The sequence below is a fragment of the Phocoena sinus genome, chromosome 12 (genome assembly GCF_008692025.1).
Source record: "Phocoena sinus isolate mPhoSin1 chromosome 12, mPhoSin1.pri, whole genome shotgun sequence".
Taxonomy (NCBI): Eukaryota; Metazoa; Chordata; class Mammalia; order Artiodactyla; family Phocoenidae; genus Phocoena; species Phocoena sinus.
In genome coordinates, this window is record NC_045774.1 from 9598161 (window position 1) to 9622399 (window position 24239).

General features: G+C 47.3%; 1 protein-coding gene across 2 annotated transcripts in view; it reads right to left on the reverse strand.

Annotated features, from left to right (window-relative positions):
- Positions 1-24239, reverse strand: part of ZDHHC14 (zinc finger DHHC-type palmitoyltransferase 14) — a 276340-nt gene that overhangs the window by 55587 nt on the left and 196514 nt on the right. For both annotated transcript variants that reach the window (XM_032651904.1, XM_032651903.1), the window contains exon 3: positions 13465-13623. In XM_032651904.1, coding sequence (XP_032507795.1) covers positions 13465-13623 — 159 coding nt within the window. The remainder of the gene's footprint in view (positions 1-13464; positions 13624-24239) is intronic.

Consider the following 24239-nt stretch of genomic DNA (forward strand, 5'->3'; position numbering starts at 1 on the left):
CGGAAAATATGTGAACTTGATTTTTCTTTAAAAGCATTAATTTCCTAATATGGGGAAATAATCATGCACTCAGGAGACAGAGGGATCAAAAACTCACTCTTCTTTGCCCCAAGTCCACGAATTTAATGAAGCACTTAGTTCCATGGCTTCTTCCTCTGGAGGATTTCTGGGATCCATCCACACCGTCTTTCCATCTCCACGGCTACTTCCCTAGTTATAGGGTAGCTGCAGCCCTCCTACCCATCTCCTTGGCCCTGTCTTATCACCACCAGTCACCCTCTGCAATGCAGACAGAGAGCACTTTCTGAAACACACGGCTGATGAGGCCACTCCATGTCCCTTGCCCTTGGGATAAGACTGAAGGCCCTCAGCGCGGCTTGGAAGGCGTCTTTCCTCTGGCTGCAGCCCTCTCTGCCTGCAGTCTCCACTTTCTCTAGTCCCATGGGTCTGCCCGCCTCCCGCTGCCCTGTGCCTCCGCACAGGTCATCCTCCTATGACCTGTGCATCCATTGGTGTCAGATGGGATGCTCCTTCCTCTGGGTTAGGAACCTCTCCCATACGCTCCCACATGACCCTGTACCACAGGAGTCTGTGAATCTACCTGAGTTCCTCGGTAGGGAAGCTCTGCGGGCAGGGCTGTGCTGTTCACTGTCACCATCGTCTCCCCAGTGCCTGCCTAGCACAGAGCCTGACACACCAGCAACAGTCAGAGGATATTCCTTAAACAGGTGAGCCAGTGAAGTGCTGACATGGCCATGTGCATAGCCCTAAAGGATTATTAGCCTAGAGGCTCCCCGCTTCCCTGAGCACAGCATTTTAATAGCCCCAGGCACACATGCTGGTGATTTCCTGTCCTATTCAGCATGATCAAAGATGAAAACAATGCATTTGGGGCTCAATTTATTGGACTGAAAAACAAACCCATAAATCAGTAATAGGCAATGGTTTTTCAGGCACAAACAGCTTGATAGAGAACTGGTTACTTCTATTACATGATAAATGGCAGACCACCCTACTGTGATGTTGTGAATTGGATGTGTAAGAGCCTACACTCTGTAACACTATCTTGTTTTTGCTAACTTTCAGTGAAAAGGTATGTGATACAAACCATTAGAAAACCCATGTGGGGCTTGGAAACAATCTTGGCTTCAAATTTAAGATAATATGGTATTATTTTTTGAGGGAAAATTTAAATTTCTTTATACCAAGGGCTCTTATCTTCCCAATATTTCTCAGTAGCATAAACCGCCTGAGGCAAGAACAACGGGAAGGAGTAAATTCTCAGCAATTTTTAAGAAGGGCCCTATTTACCCAAGAACACAGAGCTGGGGAGGAGGCTGGGAAAGGCCAGCGGCACAGTCCTCGTCCTGCCCCTGAGCTTTCTGTTCTCTCCTTTGTAATGAAAGGGTGACACAGATGCTCCCAGAAAACAACCAAGAATCTGTAGCAGGCTGGACACCAGGTTGGCAAGCACCCCGGGTGGGTGGGTGGCCCAGGCCTGACTGCCCAGTGCAGGAAGCTGTTGTGTCTGTGTGTGTGTGTGTGTGTGTGTGTGAGAGAGAGAGAGAGAGAGAGAGAGTGTGTGTGTGTGTGTGTGTGTGTGGGCGCTCTGCACACCTGTGTTTGGGTTAAGAGCGAAAGAGGAAGAAAGAGAGGAAGGAAGAACAAGCCCAGTAAACTTTTTCTTTTTTTAAAAAAGCAGCTTTTAAAAATGGCATTCTTGAAATAAACGTTACTGCCTATTACTCAGAAAAAATCAACACCAACCCTCTGGTGGGGTGGAGAGATGTTACCTGTCATCCTAAGGAGTCTATTTTCCAACAACTGCAGAGTCTAAACAAGATTTAACCAGACTTTTAACTTGGTTTGTGTGCCATGAACCCTGTTAGCAGTCTCATGAAGCCATGCACCCTTCCACCTTATTAATGTTGAAATCAGTAATAAATGTCATTTTCAAAATAGTTTAAACTAGTTTCAAAGTTGTGACACAGTAGGATACAAGCTTATTTATTCATATGCCAAATAAGAAGAGCTACAGTTTATCAACTACTGTGGTTTTGAAACAGCAAATGTAAATGATCTATTTTCAGTGTCTGTAATGTCATATGAAAACGTCTGTGGTTTCCAGTGGTGACGAATGCAACCAATGTGGTTTGTTGCCTGTGTTCATAATTGAACGAAATATTAAATTTCATTTAGAGGTTAGTGAGATTGAAGATGTTAGAGTTTTCCATCCAAGCTCTTGGACCCCCTGAATCCCATCCATGGTGCCCAGGGCAGGAACCCCTGCACTAAGCAACGCTGAGAAGCAAGGGTCTCAGCCCCTGGTCAGGCCTGTGGTTGGAGGGAGTCGGGCCCAGGGAGTAGGCTGCAGTTCGGCAGTAGGGCCACAGTCCTGCTGTGTGTCCTCGCGGCATCTCATTTCTCGCTCTGGGCCTTTTGGGGAACCTGCTCTGTCCAGGCCATGTGGTCAGTGACTTTCCTCAGGTTTGGGGCTCACTGCTTCCACTCAAGTTGCGGTGTCCCATCAGCTTTCCGGAAGCTGCTGATCCATTAAACTCTCCCCTGGGATCTTAAAGCCTAACAGGAATGCTGGGGAGGAGAAGGCCTGATCCAAGGTACAGAGAGCCTCTGTTATACAAAAACTAGGATGCTCAGGCAATATAATTTCAGGAGGGCAATATAATCTTCATATGCATCTATGAGAGACTTTTTTAAATTTAAAGTACTTATACATATATCTTGTCGTGTTAACCTGGTAATCCTGGGGAATAACTAGCAAGTTGAGCTTACTTATGACTTTGCTTGGGCCCGACCAGGTCATGCCAGACACTTACCTTCCCCACCCCCCCTGCAGCTTTTATAAGACTTTAAAGGCTGGTGGCCGTGTGTGATTCAACTTCCTGCTCTCTCTGCACGCTGCACCCCAGCCTGGGCCGGCACAGAGCCTCACTCATGGCGGACACGAACTGGTGGATGATCAGCGTTTCTCCCAGGCTGGAGTAGAAATTATTACATTTTCTCATGTGTTTAGGTCTTCCTTGTCCACCTGCTGTTGACTTTCAGGCCCAGCTGGGTTTCTCTCTGCTCTAAGTCTGTGGTTTATGAACTTTCACACAGTGGTTAGGAGGGTGCCTTCTGCTTCCAGCTGCTAGAGTCTTGCTGTGTGACCATGGACAGTTCCTGCCCTCTCTGAATTTGAGTTCTGTAGCACATGGGGGTGATACTCTCTACCTCGACTAATGCCCAGGCTGGTTGTGAGCAGCAAATGAGATAACATACACAGAACTACCTCCAAAAGTCAGAAGCCATATGCAAATATATGATGGCATCATAAAATGAAAGTTATTTTAGTATAAATTGCTTCTATGTATCCATTTCACTTCTTTTATCAAAAAAGATGATAATTACATTTTCATAGGTACTAGGTTCTTATATAAGTGATTCTTCTTCCTTTATTCCCATTTCCATTAGTCCTTTATTTAAAATACTTCTCAACCTTTTAAAAATAAGATAAAATTTAATCTGTTCCAACAAACCGAATTATTTTTATAGCTTTTTAAAAACAATGTCCAAACGTGTATTAAGCTTTCAAAACTAAAGCATACAGGTTATTTTTCACTATTCAAGTTTCCAACCTTTAACAGCTCAGTCCTGCCCAACTCCTACAAACAGTGGGTGGAATTTGGTGAAACATTTATTGTTTAACACCCAACAGAGAACAGCTGGATGGGCTGATACAGTCACAAATATCTTGGAAGAAGAAACTCTGGGGCTGGTAAAGTATGTTGCATCCTTAGCCCTCCCTAGTTCCCAAATCCATTGCTGGAGCCCAGTTTCAATTCTCGGCAACTCAAGTAAACAACTGAGTGTCGGGCATCTTCTCTAAGGCGCCATCTGCTTTAAAGAGATGAATGACACACACAACTGCTTCTTAGAAAGTAACCGATCTTTGGCCTTCGAGTCTCCCTGCATGTGACAGATTGGTGTATTTCAGCAAATACTCACTACTCCTCTTCTTGAGGGGGCAGTATCCTTCCCTGCCCCACTGACAGGTCCTGCCCATGGTCATGTGCCTTGGTTGGCTCATGGAGTCTAAGCAGATGTGCCGTAAGCAGAGGCTGTAAGAGATACTGCATATTTTGGCCCCCATCATGCGGTCCAGTGACCGCCCCCCACCGGCCCCAGTGAGGAGAACATGCCTGGCAGTTGCTGTCCCTTCCGCCAGGGTCCCAGAATCAAATGTGAGAAGTCTGAGCCTGAGCGATGCCCGGAGCCAAACCCAGAGCTGCCCCAGGAGACCCACAGGCCCATGAGGAAAAGAAAGGCTGTTTGTTCAAAGCCACTGAGATTCTGGAGGGTGTCTGTCATACTGCATCACTGGCCAAGAGCTAACTAAGACATCTCATCAATTCACTTTACACTGATGTGTGAGATCAGACCATCTCAGGTTCCACTAGTGGCTGAGTCTAGTTCCTCTTTCTCGACAGGCACCCAAGGGCTTCAGTGTGACTGCTACTGAATTTTTCCAGCCTTTCCTCCCATTTCTCCTTTTCATGGGAATTGGTCTAAGATGACCCTCCTAAGATCAGACTAGATATCCTGAGTGCTACAACCTGGTCAAACAGTTTTTTTTTTTCTTTTTTTGGCTGCGCCGTGTGGCTTGTGGGAGCTCAGTTCCCCGACCAGGGATTGAAACTGGGCCACGGCAGTGAAAGCCTGGAATCCTAACCACTAGGCCACCAGGGAACTCCCTAAAATATTTCTTTATGATGTTAGTTCACTTTTCATGAGTCGGCAGAAAACTTGTCAAAGGCAGGAAGCCCATCTTAACACTTCTTTGCATTCTACTTGCATATATCAGCCAATGAAGAAATACTTTTGGATGAGTGGTGAACGCCTGCTTTACAGAGCTCTCTACAGATATGGCCTGATTTCTCCTCTTGACTCTCAACACCCCGCCCCCCGGGCCCTGGCCCAGCCACTCAGCTTGGTGGACTTCACTCGTGTTGTCAGGCCATGTCAACGTCCACCTCAGACACCCAGAGGGACTATGGCCCTAAGGTGAGTTACAGAAGAAGTACTAATACTGATGAACTTCCATTTGCAAAATGATACTTGCAATGCATGGCTTCTAACAGGCTCCGAAGATGGTAGCTATTTTACTAATATTAATTTTTTAAGGGTGCAAATCACCATAGTAGTGCTCTTCTGGAAGTGGCCACCTCCCATAGGAGGCCTCACTGTTGGCCGCTGCTCTCCACGAGAGATGAGCAATCCCCAACACCCCCAGATGGCTTGACCTCAGTGATGGATCCCGGAGAGGGTCACAGAAAGTCTGTTCCCATGGCTCTCAACCTTGACCGTGCATAACCCCCACCTTCTTTTACTTTGCTACAATGCAGACTCCCAGGCCTGGGTACTCCATCTTGAGGAAGTCACATCTACTTACATATACTTACACCTATGACAAACATGTTATGAAGGAAATTCTTCTGAAAGTTGAGAGACTTTGTAGAATTTTATTTTATTTTGGTTATTGCCTCCAAAGCACCTTTAGACTTTCTTGATTTTAATTTTTTGGGAAGAAACTCTTGGTGGCAGAACACAGGGGCTCAAATTGTGGGGAGGACATGTTGAGAAAGAGAAGGGACCAGCTTATCTGGCTGAAACAAAAGGGTGTCTCCAGCTACAGCATAAAGAATCCATGGAGGATGAGGGAGGCCAAGAGAAGAGCTGGGGGATGACCAAGAAGAGGTTACAGAAGAACCAACAGAAGAACTATTGGCTCCCAGGAGCCGGGAACCAATAGTGAAATCCAGGAAATGTGAACTGGTAGGAAGAGACAGAAAAAAGAACGTACTGACAACCAGGAAAGGTTTCAATTTGACATAAGAGAAGATGAAAGTCTTCCAGGAAAGAATGACATTTTATGGTCAAATGAGCAGGAAGGTTACTTGGAATTCTGCCATCTGTCACTTGAGCTAATAACAACGAATCATTGATAACTAGAGACTTAATTAAAACTCCCATCACTTTCTGAAAAGGACTTGAGTTGCTTATAAGAAAACCGGGAATAAGTTAGTGCCAAAAATACACGCCCCAAAGTCTTTACATTGTTTAGAGGCTGCTACATTTGGCTCTGAGTGTCTTCATATCAATGAATAAAACCTTTTATGAACAGTCTTCCGCACAGACGTGAAATGAATTCCGGCTCTCTCCACAATCTCGCACAGTGTGAGTTACATGACAATGACAGTAATATGCCTTGAAGTTATCTGTCATTTTGCAAGTTTCATTAACCCCTTGGTGCACTACAATAGATTATCTGTGGAAAGAAAAACCTCCCAGTTTGTTTTCAGCTAAAAGATCCCACGTCTGTATTTATTCATTTCAAGTTGGAGCTGGAGACACAATTACTGCTGGTCTAAGGCAAACAGAAACTCTCCAGAGAGGTCAGTGAATGGGAGAGAGTGGAAACATGATCAATGTCTTGAATCCAAAAGCATTAATTAGGTTGTTTGATATATTTTTTAGTTACAAGACCTGTTGCTTAAACCAAAAAGGATAAAACTCCAGACACTAAGAAAAAAACTAAAACAAAGATTAACACAAAGGGGCTGGAAGCCCTCAGGAGCAGAAGAACCCAGCCTGTGCGCCACCACGGAAAGCTTAGGGGCAGCCCTCACATGAACAGTAAACAGTTTCCAAAAATCCAATAATTTTCCCAAAATGGTATTGGTAGTCAAACTGTACATTTTTAATCTTGTCTCCTGCCTCAAATTGCATTAAGTTTATACGTAAGTTTGTGGAGAGAATGTCTCACTTGAATCTGCTATTTCTACTTTGTTATTTTCTCTCCTTTGGTCTCACCAGAAGTTTATCTTTTTGTTGCTTACTTGCCAAAGAATTAGATTGGTATCATATTTAGCTTTCCGTTTTCTAGGTTACTAATGGTTTTCTTCCTGTTTTTCTAAAGTTTATTTTGCTATTCTTTTTTCTATCTTCTTGAGATGGCTGCTCTGTTCCTCTAGTTGCTTCTAAATTCGGTTTTGTTTTTTGTACTAGACTTCCGAAAACTTCTAATTTCACTGGCCATCCACCATCCAAGTAAGCTTCCTGTTTGTGGAGAATCCCAAAATAGGTGGGAGGTAGGCCCCGCCCTCCACCCGTTACAGAAGCTGAAAGTGGGGTAGCTACCTACCCCCGCCCAGCAAGCTGGCCGCTTGGGTGTGGAAATGACACAGGCCCAGGGGCTCCCACCCCGCAGATCTCTGAATCCAGAGCCCATGGTCCTTGCAGACAGAGTCACAGTTCCAAGCTGATGGTAGCCGCAGAGTCAGAACTCAGTGGTGGCGTCACAAACGCGCCTCCTGGGACATCCTACTGCAGGAGCCTCCCCCGGCTCTTCCAGGCTGCCGAGCCTGGTTCTGCAGCCTCCTCCTTCCTTTCTATGAGCTACCTGATAGTTTTCCAGATAACTCCTTTCCTGCCTAGGTGAACTATTTTGTGCGGTTAGAATTTAGAATTCTGACTGGCATGAAGTTTTATTTTGCACTGTTCTTATTGTCATTTTCTAACTATTCCACAAGTGCAATTTTGAAGTCCCTGCCACCCAAGAGTTGATGAAAAGGTTCTTAAAAAACATTATAATTGGTTAGGTTTGTGTATTTATATTTTTGTGATTGATTTCTAGTTTTATTGTTATGTCATCAGGTGACACAGTCTGTGTAATATCTGCTTTTAGGAAGTTAGGAATTTCTGTGCAGCTAGTATGATTCATTTTGCTAGTGTTCCACAATCAGTTCAAAAAGGTAAGTACACTTTGCAGAAACAAAGTTCAGCATATATTAATTATATATTCATTATCTTTTATTTTCTTACTTTTATTTTGTTTACCTGAGCCAACAAAACCAGAGGTATATTATTGTTTCTCACTAGCATTATGTTATACCAAATTATCCGTGCGTTTTCTAACAATTTTTACTTTACGCATTTTGATGCAATGTTATTTGATGCATATATGTTGATGACTGAATTTTTAAATGTACTCTTTACTAACATAAAATTACTCTTTTTTTGATCCATGTAATATGATAAATACAATGCTTTCTGGCCTTGAATTCTCTTTGGTCTGTTCTTAAGAATCATTCTTGGGGACTGTATTTTATTTTGATGCATCTAGATGCTAGCACAGTGCCTGGCATACAGGTGCTCATTAAATGTCAGTAAAAAGCAAGGATACTGGAAACTAGGAGGGGCACAGTAAATCCCTTGGTTTTTTGGGTCCCTGGGAGGCTATAAATGCCAGCTTGCTCCATTCCCTTCAAATGATATGCTTCCCTATGTAAAACTAATACCCTTCTCACCATACCCAAATCATTTCAAAGAAATGCCAACGTGCTACCCCACACCAGAAGGCAGCTGTGATTCTAAATCTCAGATATTTCAGACCTCTTAATATTGAGTACAACTGTGAAGCAGTAGCGGGGCTCAGCAGAGGGTACGCAACAGACAAGACATCTGCAGTCTCTGCTCAGAAACCAATATCTCAGAGGAAGCAGCTGGATGGGTGGGGGCGGGGAGGGGGAGACACTGTGGGGTGGAAGGGAGACCGCAGTACAGTGCCCAGGAGAGGGAGGGCGAGCTTTTGAAGACGACCATGAAGCTCTCCCAAAACCAAGAGTTAAGTGGGCACTGAGTCCCTGCAGAGGGTGTCTGGAGGTTCTTTGCGCCATCCACATCAGAAATGACAGAAGGGGACAGGTGAAAATGGGGCCAGGGCACCCCCCCACCCCCCCTCCCCCCAACGAGGGAGGAGGCTGGTGCCGCTGAGAGCTCTGCAGCGGCTGACACAGCTCGAGGGCTCCGTGCACCACCTTCTCTGTCCTCACAGCACCTCCAGACATGGCATGGTGGAAGCAGAGATGGACCAGGCAGCAGGTCTGGGACCCAGGTGCTGCTGCCTCTGGGCTGGTCCATGTCAGACAGACTCCCGTGGAGCAGGCTTGCAAACGCTTGCAGGGCTCCTTTTCAGTGTTTAGCAAACTTAGTTTAGCTCACAGTGCAGTGCATGCATAAATTACTTTCAAGTAAATCACATTTTATTACGGGTTTCGGTTGTGTTAAAAATACCCAATGCCAGGGAAAGCTGCTGGCTGTTCTGACACTGGGCCAGAGCCCCCCAAAGGACAGACTTCCCTGAAAGGGTCCACCCTGGTTGGGGTGATGTGGAAGGGGCTCAGCTGGGGCTGGAACATACTTAGTGAGTCTGAGAAGACCTCACAAGGGTATGTTTTGCTTTCCAGCTCCTTCTGTTACTCTTCCTTTAATGACCTGAGGGATCCTAAGGGTCTGAGCGAGCAGAGGTGGCTCCTTGGCCCCAGCTGTCAGTTGTGTAAAAATATTTTATAACGTCAAAAATTGCCTGGAAACACAGACCTACTGGAGAATGGGCTTGAGGATATGGGGAGGGGGAAGGGTGAGCTGTGACAAAGCGAGAGAGAGGCATGGACATATATACACTACCAAACGTAAGGTAGATAGCTAGTGGGAAGCAGCTGCATGGCACAGGGAGATCAGCTCGGTGCTTTGTGACCGCCTGGAGGGGTGGGATAGGGAGGGTGGGAGGGAGGGAGACGCAAGAGGGAAGAGATATGGGAACATATGTATAACTGATTCACTTTGTTATAAAGCAGAAACTAACACACCATTGTAAACCAATTATACTCCAATAAAGATGTAAAAAAAAAAAAAAGCCTGGAAGAACAAACAACCCCCAATACTCTGTTTCAATGTGCAGAAGCGATTTGATGGCAACATAGAGAGACAATGAGAGAGAAACAGAGATAAAAAAAAGACAAAGAGACAAAGAGAGAGAGAGGATATAGTCATTCCTGCAGCTGCCGATCACCCAAAGCCTCCCAGATTACAGGAAAACAAGGGGACTCCCATCATTCTGTGAAGACGTTTGTTCTACGCAGTTTCCTGGGAGCACCTCGGCAGCTCTTCTCCTGTTACGCACGATAACATCACTGGCAAGCCCTTTGTGAGCCCTTGGTGTGCACCAGGTCTGTGCTTGCTCGGCACTATCTCACTTCATCCGTAAAAGAAACCTATGAGGCAGTACTAGGATCACCCCATTTTACAGATGTGGAAACCCTGTGGGGGTGGTCAGATAACCTGCCCAGGTTCCAATATTATCCAAGGACAGTACCAGGATTCAGTTCTGGGTCTGTCCCTATAGCCATGTCCCAACCGCCTGGCTTTGCTAACCTGTTCTATGTTAGCAACAGAGTTTGCTCCCCAAGAAAGCTTTTCCCTTAGTCCTCAACTCCAATTACACAGCCCCTACAATTTTGCTCTCATTTCAAACTTATTTAACAAAGAAAAATATGCTTCTGAACTGCCTGGTAAGCTGCATTTTCCTCACCCCCTCCCAGTGCAAAGTGACATTTATTTGTGTGCCTAGGAAGGACCAACCCAAACCCATTCATTACAAGGGAAGGGAAGCCACATGTGTAGACCCTGGCTTTCAGCACATCATTGTATTCTTTTTTTCCCGTGGCTGCAAAAAGTAGAATTCTTTCAATAAAAGCTTTCTATCTAAAAATAAAATAGTGGCAAACTCTGCAGTTATACTTCTCAGTTGGAGACATTTGCTTTCCACTCTCTTTTCCCAAATGCACAAGGTCCAATTCGTTGGTCAGTTAATGGGTCACACCAAAGGCCCAAATGTAGTCTAATGAACTGGAAAACCAAAACTATGTAGGTTTGAATCATTGTGTGGTTGTTCCCCGAGTGCAGTGAGTAGCTTTATTTTACATCAACTGTATGCTATTTATCTCACCTGTCCTCCACACAGCGGGGCCCTGGATCAGGGTTTGCCAACCTCCAGCGCTAGGGCCGTCAAATGGTGCTTGGAGGCAGCTGTTGTCAATGCGCTCTTCATCCAGTCTCCTCCTCTGAGCCCACCCCAACCTCCCCGCTTCCTCTCCTTTCCCTTTGCTGTTCTGCATCTCCCCATGCTTGCTTGTGGAGTTCTGGATTAGCATGTGACTTGGATTTGTCAGAAAGGTTGCTCAGAACCTATCAGAAGGGTTCCTGGATATTATAGACTGATGGCTCTTATTTTCTCAGCTGGTAGTTTCTATAAGAAAGGGTACTATCTTATACAGTTATACTATAGGAGAAGTACACCATTAACTACATATATAATTCTGGTAAGATGATTTTACATCTAATTCATCAGGGTTCTTTAAGGAACATGTAAACCTATGTTTACCTATGGGTGATGGAGGGGACACATGAGGGAATTAGACGAACTTTCAGAAAGTGTTTTACAGGATGATCCGAAGAGAATTTTAAAACACTATGAGATAGAGAGGAACGTTTTATCATGATTAGGAATCTAGCCTAGAGACAGAAGACAGAAGATTGAGACCAACTGACAGTCAGGTGTCTAGTAATGAGTAAACATTTTTATAAATGATAAAGAGAAGGAGATGCCCCGTAAACCCTTCAGGTTTGTAGGAAACAACTCCCTTCCTATAAATGCCAACTGGAACAAGTCATTAGATCTCCAGGAGAAGACATGCAGAAGATTTTATGTGAATGAAAAAATATATATATATTCCATCATATAATATTTCATCATATAATATCAAAATTACAACCCAAGAAAGGGTCCTCTGAATCCCTAGATTATTCCCCTGAAGACATTTAGGCCACGGTGCTGCTCTGGCTTAAAAGTATGCTCGAGAAGGGCATGGGATGGCCACTGGGGCTGAAGTCATCAGGAAGGGTATCACACAAAGGCTGTCATGTGTCCTTGTAGAAACCCTGGTGTGTGTCCTCACATAGAGGACCAGGTATAGTTTTGGTTGCCATACCTGTAGAGGGATACAGTAGATCAAGAAACTGGCCAGAGAAAGCCAATCAAAAATGTCAAGGGAGCAGTAGTAATAAAAGAGCAGCTAACAATCACAGAGCATTTGCCCAAAGCCAGGCACCGGTCTAAGTGCTCTACATGCGTTAAGTCATTTACTCTGTTAACCATCCCATGAGGTAGGCACTCCTATTGACACCATTGTAGAGATGAGAAAACCAAGGCATAGAGAGTTGAGGTTGCTTGTCTAAGTCATGAAGCTAGTATTCGTGCCCAGGCCACTGGGTACCAGATTCCAGGCTCTTAACTGGTTCTTACTACTTGGGAAAGACAACAAAATTCCATGCTGTTTTGCTATGGAGGCAAAGCCCAAAAGTAATTTTTCCAAGTGAATAAAACGGAAAAAAAGGCCTGAGAGGGAAAACATGGGCTTTCTACCAAACTGTAGATTATTAAAGTGAGGATAAAGTAAATTTCAGACAAATAAAAGGAAAATGGCTTTGCACAGCAGGAAACATTATATAACCTTTTTTTTTTTCTGAAGAAGAATTGAGACTACAAATTCTAATAGGCTCGAAAAGGGTTGGCAAATTGATAATGTGTTACTAAGGGAAACAAGGTTTGTTCTGAGGCGTTCTATCCTTTCAGGTGTGAGGTTAACAGGATTTCCATGTCTATTCGCCCGGGAAAATCCCTGGTTATTTCTTTTAGCGGCAGGCTATGGGACTGAAGAACCGGGGGTTTTCCCCCGTGTGGCAAAGCCTCAGTCCACTTCTCACTACCCTTCCTGTCACTTGGGGCTTCCACCAGCTCCTTGCCAAACTCATCTCTGAGAAGCTCCATCCCAGGGGAGAAGATGGTCTGTGGGTGTGGGTAGTAGCGCTCAGTCTGAAGTGACAGGAAGTGCTGCCCAAGTAATTACAAGGGGCTGGCACCCGCATCAGCAGTAAAAATCCTGCGCTGGGGTGGTGGCAGCCTAACAGTAGGGCCAAGTCTTACATTTGAGGCCCTCTGTGCTAGACGGTGTTCCCTCTGCCTGTTTCCTAGCCTGTTACGATCCTGACTGTAGGCCCAGAAGTCTCTTGGCTGCTCCCCTTTTCCTCTCCTTGGGCTTCAGATGCCTCCGGCTACCCAAGCACAGTGCTCCTCTGAGGAGCTGGGAGAGTCTGGCTATGCATGCAGCCAGCTCCTCGGGCAATGGAGGATCTAGGTGTGAAGTGGTTTTATTTTAAGTGTCTGCCAACCCGGCAGCTCCAGGGCACAAAGAACGCCCCCTCTGGTCTTCTGTACCCAGGAGGAGAAGGCCTAGGACATTCTGCTGTCCTCGTGGTGTTGCAGGATGTAAAAAGAAAAAAGATTCGGCAACGCTAGGTTTGGTGAACGGGATCAGGGGCAGGAGGCAATACGGTTGAAATATTAACTATTATCGAGCTGTTTAGTTCTGAAGGATTAAAGAGAGACACATGCTGACTCTCTTTAGCACAGGTCTATTCACAGGAAATCTCTACTCCATCAGCTACAGACATTTTAGCACAAACATTAGAGGTGGGACAGAGGCAATTTCTGTTTCTACTCACCTACGCAGTTATCGCAAAGGCTACAATGAGAGGCACGAGGGGGCCGGAAAATCTTGCAGGTGAAACAATATTTAAGTTTCACAGTCTGGCCATTGATGATGACTTCCTTGGTTCTGGGAGGTGGGCGGTACCCCCCTGAACTGGTGCCGTTTGCGATATCTGTGGAGAAAAGAAGACAAGAGCACAGGGGCTTAACATAGCACTTAAGCTCTGCAGGCTCCCGCACCTAGTAGGCCTGGAATCTGCATTTCCAAGTGCAGGGCCCACAGCCATCGCCTTGCTGGGAGGCACCTGACCCCTAGACACCCGAATGCGGTAGGACACCGAAGGCTGGCCGTCCCGCAACCTTCGTGCTCCTCGAGGGCTTGGGGCTGCTCCTCGAGGGCTTGGGGCTGCGCTGACAATTCCACACACGCCGCAGTGGCCACGTGACTGAGCTCTGCCCAATGGGGTGCAAGTACACGTGGCCCCGCCCAGATGGTGGGAGCCTCCCCTGAACCCCACCCACTGTTTCCCCCCTTCCGCAGGCCACCTTGGAGACATACGCTGGGGCCCCCTGAATGACTATGCCCACATGCACGGGGATCCTACACCAGCTAGCACTGTCCTAATTAATACAGGGGGTGATATTTACATCAGGAACATTTCGCTTCTCCGACGCCGGCTCTAGAATCTCCCCACTTTGCACATTGGCCTCCTCAAAAATACCAGATATTGGGGGGGGTATACAGATTTAAATATATATTTAAATAAATCATTACATGTATATTTAAAAAAACAATTGCTATATTTTATTGTCTGAACACAGCATCTTTTATTTTTTAGAACCAGTCTTTTCTTAATGTTGAAGAAAATACAAATACATATTTTTTTTGGTTCAAGTTTAATTTTATCTTATAACCTGGCTCTCATCCCTGAGTTCACATTAGAATCACCCAGGGAGCTTTTCAAACTCCCCTAGTGCAGGGACCCTGCCCCAGACCCGATACATCAGAATCGGCCAGGGTGATTCTAATGTCCTGTAGGGTTGAGGACCCCTGCTCTACAGGAAGATAAAACATTTTCTTCTCATCTAGACCCCTCACAGCCACAAAGAATTGAGGTCACAAGCTGTGCCACAGGAACAGAAGGCCACGGGTAAATGGGGAACAGCAAGAATATCTGTGAGGGCTTCAGCTGGGACTCTGAGGCTGATAAACAGGTGCAACAGAGCCTGGTGGCTGGAGGAACTCTTGCGAAACTTCACGGTGTTCTTTTAAAACAGAGCTGGTAACATTTAATTCGTTTTAATTCATACACTATCAGATGGCGACAGCTGCAACATACTTTCGGTAAATTTCCAAAGTGATAGGAATGAGTCCCATCCTCCACTCAGCTCCCCCCACCCCCTCCCAGCCACGAACTCAACCTGGGCGAGAATTACGTGGAGAGCTTTCAAAACTACTGATGCTACTGTCCCGCTCTCAGATATTCTGATTTCATTGGTGGGGTGCAGCCCGGCATCAGACGTTTTAAAAGCTCCCCAGGTATGGGAATCAGGGCCTTGTCACTGTGGTCCATGCAGCATCTGAGAGCTTGTCAGAGAAGCACATTCTCTCTCAGTCCCGCCCCAGAGCTCCCGAATCAGAATCTGCATTTACTGAGACCACCAGCCCCCTCCACTCCAGGGGGTGTCGTGCACCTTAAAGTTTGAGAACCCTGCTCCCGGATGCCTGTAAACGCTGCCCATCCACACGTCACATGCACCTCTTACTCTCACGTTCCTCTTTGTTGTGTACCCAGATACACTCACATGTATGACAGAGAGCTAAACTTAGAGAACACAGAAACTTGGAGAAACTTTGCACACAGGAAGGGGCCGCTTCACAAATCACAACCAGCCTCCCAAGCATTTTCACGTGGAGAACCTGGTGATCAGGGACAGCCAATGGAATCTGCAGAGCTGCAGCCTCTGTCCCCCCAGGACTGCTCTCACTCACAGAATTCACAGCTCACAAGTCATGATTTCAGGAGGTGCCCCCTTTACCCCAATGTTCTTTTTTTTTTAATTTTTTTTTGCGGTATGCAGGCCTCTCAGCGTTGTGGCCTCTCCCGTTGCGGAGCACAGGCTCCGGACGCGCAGGCTCAGCGGCCATGGCTCACGGGCCCAGCCGCTCCGCGGCATGTGGGATCTTCCCGGACCAGGGCACGAACCCGTATCCCCTGCATCGGCAGGCGGACTCTCAATCACTGCGCCACCAGGGAAGCCCCCCAATGTTCTTTAAGAGGCTCTCTGAGGCCTGAAATCTGCCCATAGCCCTTTAGCCTAAGGCTTTGATATGTGTGAAGATACCAACCCCACTGGTGGGGCAAACATTTTGAGTGGTTCCAAGCCATTTACTCTTCATGGAAAATTAAAGTTCCAGAAGGAGGTTGTAGAAGGAGAGGTCAGAGTTCCGGAACACCTGAGGGTGAGAAGGCAGTACGGAGCAGGGACACGGAGAGTAAGGAGCAGCCCTTCTGCTCTACTGAGGACAGTCATTCCACCTGAGTAATTAAACCGCTGTGGCGCCATCCCAAGGACTCTGGGTGGCCTTGCCAAGCAGGACACCCTCTCTTGGCATGTCCCCCATCTGCCTGGCACCCCAAGTGGCTGCCCTATTAAACAGTGCTAAGTTCAGCAGGCATCTGGAGAGGGACCAGCTTCCAAAGCACATACACTGGAAAGAGGGCAGCATCTCAACTGATTCTGTGATAAGAAAACAAAGAGACGAAGTGGCTGCGCACTTCCTGAAGCATCCGGGTAAAAATAACTGGCTTTGAACACATCAAAGATAAGGTCACAACTCTTCCAGTGCCAACCGGATGCCGCGGAGGCCTAAATTAATTATGACTTGGTGCCTCGCTAGCCTTATGTCAGCTGTGAAACCCACTGTATCTATTTAGCTCTCGAAAACATGCGTAGGAAAACGAGAAAGTCAGATAGAGGTTTAAAAAGAACAATAACCCAATCAATAATAGTTGTGTTACTTTATCCAGAAAAGTTTAAAAAATGATTTGTCCAGAAAAACATTTGAAGAAGCAGGAATGACAAACTTATCCACTAGAGCAACTCCTAAAAGAAGCCTGGTTCTGAGTAACGATGACTTTAAAGTGTTTACCCGCACTCCTGAAGACCAACTCTAGTGATCTTACAGTTCTAAAGTACATTTTTGAAAGATGCAATCATTGATAAAAATTTGAGCTGAAGCTGGAATTCAACAGACATGGTACACCGAAGCTTAAGAATTAAACCCAAACCAAAAACTTTTTGACGAAATATTTGGAGAGCTCTTTATGTAAAAGAATGGAAGAATCAGAGGACCTGGAATCAGGGCCCACCTAGGCCCTGAAGGGACTGAAGGACCACAGAACTAAGGGAAAAAAAAAAAAAAAAAATCAACCGATATTTATGCATTATTTACTTTATGCAAAATACTGCACCGGAGGCAGTGGAGGACCCAGAAATGAACAGAGATGTCGCGTGGGGAGTGGTCAGCAAGGGGTCCTGCCGGGCTGTTTGATGAACCCTGGGTGCCCTGACACCCCTGGTCTGCTCTCCTCCTGGCCTTCAGAGCCTGCTTCCTAAGTGCAAGTCTGGCGAAGGAGAAACCCTGGCCTCTGGTGAGGTGCCCCAGGTCGTCCATGTGCCCGGCTGTACAATCTTACCCAGCCCGAGCCTGAGGCAGTGGCCTCCTTGCGGCCCCGGAGCAGGCACCGCTGTTCACGCTTCCAGGCACCTCTTCTCCGCTCCCCTCCCTGCCCTCCAGATACTCAACCTAGAAGGTCCGGTTCAAGCTTCTCCTGTGGAAATGCCTTGAAAGCTGTGTCACTTCCTTCCTCTCTTGGGCTCTCGCTGCACCTAGCTCGTGCATGTATCTAGTCAATAGATCTGTGCTGGGCTCGTAGGTGCCAGCCCTGTGCTGGCAGCTGCGGATGCAACAGGAACTAAACAGACTTGTCCTCTGCTGGTGGGGTTCACAGGCCCGAGGGACAACCTGGGTCCTCTGCCGGCGTGGTGCCCACGAGGATTTAGCGCCATGTCTTTCCCCAGACGCCGCAGCGCCAGGGCAGGGACCACGCCCTACTGCTTTCATGTTTCCCCTGTCCTGCAGAGGGCCTACACACAGTAGGTCCCCAGGAACTGCTTGCTGAATGGAAGGTCAGTTCTGGCAGGTAGGGAGGAATGATGCTGGGAAGCGCAGGACCGTTGTCCCTGCTTCTCCATGCCCACCGGTCAGCCCGGTGACTCGCCCTTCCCCAGGAACACCTCTCACAAGGTCCTTCTGAAGCTGTTGCTCCTCTTTACGTGTCCTCTTTACAGCCTTTGCTGGTCCAAAGACCCATCTCGCAAAGCTAGTCAGTGCCACCGGGGAGGGCCAGGCAATATGGGTAGCTGCCTACCTCAAGGTACCCCCAAATTGTCGCTTCTTTCATAAAATACGTTCAACAGCCGCCCCAGACCAAAGGCTTTCTGGAATGCCCGCATCCAGGGCAGATGGGAACAATGGAGCCTTGAAACCCAAGGCTTCACACCCACACCTGAGGACAAAAGAAATGCCTCTTCGACATTCAGACTGGCACCAATGGCCGGTCGTGAAAGGCTTCTCATCCCCGAGGGTGACAAGCACCCGTGGCCTGCGTCCCGGGGCCCAGAAGGTGGTGTTCCCATCCTAATCCTCAATTACTCTGTGGTTTGAGTTTTGGCTTTTGTTGTTGGCAACAATGGTGTCTCTGCTTCTTAGGGCTGCCCTTTGTCGTTTCAAATACAGCTCCTGAAAAAGAATAATCAGAGTCTGCAACAGCTAATGGATAAAGAACACTAGAATTGAGGGAGGAAAACCTCTTAACAGTTCTGCAAGCTTACATGAGTCAGTATTTTTCAAGGACATTTTTATACACTAACGTTTTGAAAGAAAACTTAAAAGGTTGAAGTGACCTTCTTCTTCATAAAGTCTCTCCACCTCGCCCCCTCCAAATTGCTGGGAGTTGTTAGCACAGGGGCGGAAACAGTCACAGAATCTCCGTCTAGTATTAACCTCACAGTCAGCCTACGGGCAAAGAATTAGGAGAGCTGGGGAGAGGGGAAGGGCAGCTGTTCCGTGCAAGTTCAGGGACACAAAACTGCCCGCTCACTAAGTTTTTCACTCAAAGAGAAATCCTGGGCTTGTCAGAGTCTCAGGTAAGTTGTTCGTTAATGTATGCACATTTCAGAGCCACTCTCCAACACACAAGTCACCTTTTCCTGGGAGGAATCACAGAGTGCTAACATTCTGAGAGACCCATTTGTCCGCCCCTGATTTAATCCTGCCCCAAATTCAGGGACAAAATTGATGAATTTTAACAACTGCTGAAATTCACCATATAAAGTAATGGAACTCTGCTCTTTTCAAATGCAAAGGGAAAAAAAAATCCCAATTTACAAAAGATGTAGATTAAGATTCTTTTCCTTTATCAGAAGGATGCAGAACAGTGTCATTCCCTGGTGCACTGGTGTTTCACAGACCATTCACCAGCTGACAGCACACCTGCCAGAACGGGAGGAAACTCTACTAATAGGCATTTAGCCGGAAGGAAGACAAAGCATCTCTGCATTAGGATATAAGTCACAGGGAAATTGTGATTTGCTTTATACCCAAGCCTTCATGACTATAGGGACTGCATGTGCTGGAGGACAGCTGTTGGATCCAACGAATCTGAAATTTTCATAAGGTTCATTTCATTGAGGCTCTGAGGCATCTGGGACACAAACTACCCAACCTTGGAACGGTTGATCTATCGCAAAGGAAGATGGTTATTTTTAGAGCCATTTAAGACAATCTCTTAGCTTACAGTTTGTAAACTTCCAAGTTTATAGGAAAATACTAACGATGACTAAATGTCAGACAAGTCAACTTCTATTATTTTAAGTGTTTGCCGCAAAAGGTACAGCAAATTCTGGTCTGCAGATGCTGGTGATTTCCACTCAAGACAGTAAAAATGTGAGTATTGTCTCACGAATATATTGGGCGGCAGTAGCTTTGCCTCCACAAATGCTTACATACAAAAATGCAGATGAGGGCTCATGCAGGGGGGGACAGTCCCCTCCAGTTAAAAGCTTTGCCCAGTCACTGTGTCTTCAGTGCTTACCTTCAAGGACTGAAGCTGACGCCTCAGGTGAGGCTCAGGCAGGCAGAGTTTCAAACCTGAGCCACGAGGTGGGTAGACAGGGGGTCTCCTCTGCTTAGGGGAGCTGATCCCAAGGTGGAGCAGAGAGCGTCTGCAAGGCCACAGCAAGGGAAGCTGACGCGGGGGGAGCCCCAGGCGAGGGCAGGCCGTACGTTGCTGGGACGAGTCCTACGAGGACTGGATGACAGACCGCATTCAAGGCCCAGGTACTATTCCAAATCGTTCGTTCACTCTCTCAACACCTATGAGAGTTGGAGGCACCCTGGTGGGCAACACAGACCTTCGAGGAGACCTGGCCCCTGCCTTCAACGATTTACAGTCTAGTGGCGGAGACAGACACGAGGGAAATAATCGCACAGCTACGTGCATCATTACGCAGTGTTGCTGCGAGTCAGAGAGCAGGGGAGGCTGCCTCTTCTGAACCTGAAGGATGACTGAGGAGGGCTCCCCTAGGCAACGTGCGTGGGAGCTCCTGCTTGTGTGTGTGTGAGTGCGCACGCACGCCGGGAGTGGGAAGCAGGGCATCTCGGGCAGAGGGAGCAACTTCTGTACTGCTCTCGGGACAGCAGGCAGCTGGCATATCCAGGACCGATGGGAGGCCAGTGTGGCCAGGATACAGAGTGAACGGGAGACAGGCAGGGAGGAGGAGGGCAGGGGCTAGAGCGCTCAGAGCCCTGGAGTCAGGTTTGGGATGTTGGCCTTCAGTCTAAGTGCAAAAGGAAGCTTGATCATTAGTTTCATGTCAACTTGGCTATGCTCTGTGCCCAGACGTTAGTCAAACACCAGTCTAGCTGTCGCTTCGAAGGTATGTTTAGGTGAGATTAGCACTGAAATCAGCAGACTTTGAGTAAAGCAGATTCCCTCCTTAACATAGGAGGGCCTCGGCCAATCTGTTGCACGCCTTAAAACAAAGATTGAGGTTCCCCGAAGTAGAAGAAATTCTCCTCCAGACTGCAATCTAAGAAACCCCGCCTGGGTGTCCAGCCTGCTGCCCTGAGTAACTGGGACTCAAGACTGTGACATCAACTCTTGCCTGACTTTCCAGCTTACCCAACAAATTTCAAACTTGCCAGCCCCACCAGTGCATGAGCCAGCTCCTTAAAAATAAGGATCTTTTTTTTTTTTTTTTTTTTTTTGCGTTACGCGGGCCTCTCACTGCTGTGGCCTCTCCCGTCACGGAGCACAGGCTCCAGACGCGCAGGCTCAGCGGCCATGGCTCACGGGCCCAGCTGCTCCGTGGCATGTGGGATCTTCCCGGACCGGGGCACGAACCCGTGTCCCCTGCATTGGCAGGCGGACTCTCAACCACTGCGCCACCAGGGAAGCCCAAAAATAAGGATCTTAAAATAAAATAAATTTCTTTCTATAATTTCTGTTACCTATAGCTCCTGTTGGTTCTTTTTCTCCAGACAGAGAACCCTAACATAGAAGCCAAGAAGAGTTCCATGCTGTGTAGGAATTAAAAAATAGCACATTGACTGCAATCTCAAAGATGGATTGGGGGAAGGAAGGGGAAGCAAGATGGATTTAGGGCACGTTAGGAGAGGTTTGGAATACAAGCTAGAGCTGATGTCAGCCTGAAACATGGCGGTGGCTGTGATGATGGAGAGAAGTAGATACGTTCCAGAAACATTAAAATGGTAACATCAATTATTGACAGAAGTGGTAAATGAGAGGCAGGTGGGTAAGCAGGATGAGCCTTGGGCTCCGGCTGGTGGCAAGGGAGCACGGTGGCGGCATCACCCCAGGCAGGGAGCACTGCCTGTTTCGGGGAAGGTGCACTGGGGACAGGAGGAGGTCACCTGCTGGTATTGAGTGGGAGGAAACATCACACAGGCAGCTGCGCATACAGAACGGGACCTCAGAGGAAGGGCCAAGGCTGGAGATACAGGTCCGGCAATGACATGGGGAGAGAAGGTAACGTCAGAAGGTGCTGCAAGGCGAGAAGGCCAAGGGCTGAGCCTTGAGGTGCTCACTCCTACGTTTAAAAGCAAGGAGTGCCTGAGAGGTGGAAGGAGGGGACGGTGTGGCTGAGTCCCTTAGTGTGTGTCAAACACACCTGGGAAAACCCGAATACTGGATTCCCTCCAGGACACTGACTGAGCACCAGCACAGCGAAGGTGCTGGAAAGGAAACCCAGGGTTTCCCTAGTGTGCTTAGCTCTCCCGCCATCCAAGGATACGCCCATCCTGTGGGACAAGGAGCGTTGTGTGGCACGCCAGCAGGGAAAATGTTGATGTAAGAGGTGGGAGCTGGTGGGGACATCAGGACCAAGGGGGTGACGCTGTGACAGAGTGGATGCCGGGGTGGAACAGGAAGGAACCGTTCCCTTTGGGCTGAACCGAGAGCACTGGAAACAAAGCCAGGACTGGTGGCTGGTGAGAGGGATCCACCCATCATGCCCAGGATGCTTGGACCACCTGTGTAGAGACGGCAAGAGCATGGGGCCGGCGACCGTGAGAGACCACAGATCTGCCCTCAAACGGGTAGAATCACCTAAGGATGCAGAGAGGTAGAGAGGGATCCTCATGCAGGGATGGGGGAACCTGCTACAAATTCCTGGCGATGGGGGTCTGCAAGGGGACCCGGCATCTTCCATGTAAACAGACTGGCCTGCCTGCCCCTGCTGGAGGCGTGGGTGGTGGTGGCGGTGTTGGGTACCAGCTTTTTTCCACCAAGGCTCAAACCCGCTCTGGTGGTCCCACCTTCATGAGCACAGCAGGGCAAGCAAGGACGGCCATGGGGACCGCGGCTGCCTGTGAAGTCCTCAGGGAGAGGAACTGGATGGGCTGGCACGATGCTTTCTAGCCCTGAGAGGAAGTGACAAGAAGAGGTGAATGGTGCTGATGGCGTCCTGACCCACAGACGTGCCCCCAAGCCCTTCACCAGCATATGAAGAAGTTAGAAGGGGTGGGAATGCTTACAGCGGGGGCTCTGACAGGCACAGAAGGGGGACATGATGAGTGTAAAGGGCAAACCCACGTTTCACAAAGTGGCTCGGGCTTGGCCTTGCCCCCCGCGTGTGGTTTCGAGTTGCAGAAGGTAATTTCACTTAGAAACCACAGAGGACTGGGGCTTATTCTAGACTTGGTCATCAAAGGGCTTGTGGGATGCATCTCCTTTTGGAGAGAACTTTGTCAGGAAAAAGCATTTGTCAGATGAGAACTCTAATAGGCACTTCTTAGCCTCACGAGAACCTGACTACTTAGGACTCTAACAAGGAATTGAGAAAAACACAACCAAAGTATGTGTAGAGAATTGGGCAAAGCAACCTTTTTCTGTCTCCTTAATAGAAAATGGAAAAGGGAGCCTCAAAGAGTGAGCTTCAGGTGCAGCTCAGTGCTGGTTTCCTTCATTCACTCATTTGAATATGTATTAGGTACCTACTATATGCTAAACAGTCTCCCAGGTGCTATGGATACGGTGGTGAATAAGATCAGTCCTCTGTCCTTTTGTGGCTTATACTCTAGGGAGGGCTGATAAACCCAGAGTACGGATTTTTAATAATTTAAGTGTACAAACAAATCTTTTTTTTGCGGTACGCAGCCCTCTCACTGTTGTGGCCTTTCCCGTTGCGGAGCACAGGCTCCGGACGTGCAGGCTCAGCGGCCATGGCTCACGGGCCCAGCTGCTCTGCGGCATGTGGGATCTTCCAGGACCGGGGCACGAACCCGTGTCCCTTGCATCAGCAGGCGGACTCTCAACCACTGCGCCACTAGGGAAGCCCAAAACAAATCATTTTTAATAATAGATCTTAAACTTGGCTGATGATCAAGATCACCTAGGGCAGTGATTCTCAACCTATTTGTGCTGTGGTTCCAGGTGGCACAGATAGAAAAATACCATGACAGACAATAGCTATGGTCTGGAGTGGAAGCCAAGTTCAGGTAAGAAAGGACAATTAAATTAAATTTCATTAAAGGGGAGATTTCATCCTCCTTTGTGTGTTCTCCTACAGTTAAGGAGATGGCTACGAGGATGAATTTTAACTGTGACTACGGAGTGGTAAACATCAACCTTCATACTGTTGCAAAAATAATTCCATGACTATAAATCCAATATTCTTCAGAATAATTCTGGGGGCTTCCCTGGCGGTCCAGTGGTTAAGACTCCACGCTTCCAACGCAGGGGGCGCAGGTTTGATCCCTGGTCAGGAAATTAAGATCCCACGTGCCACGTGGTGCAGGCAAAACAAACAAAAATAAATAATTCTGCAAGCCTACATTCCAGAAAAAAGGAACATCGAATGGCACTGACGAAGAGAGTGATTTTTTTTGATCCAGTGGAGAAAATAGGCCTCAGTTTCTCCACATTTAAACTATGATAATTTACCTGTAGTTCAAGGGCATTGTAGTTCATGGAAACACCTTGAACTGTCAAATGCTATGATATTGATAATTATCAAAATTTCTTTTTGGGAGGCCTGTCCAGATCCTATAGGGCAAAATCTATCTATCTGTCTGTCTATCTATCATCTATCTATCTGCATATATATATTATTCATTAATGCAATTAAAGGCAGAAGAAAAAGAGAGTGCTTAGCAGCTATGACCTTTTTAGTTTAACTGAGTTAATCTGAAACATGCTTA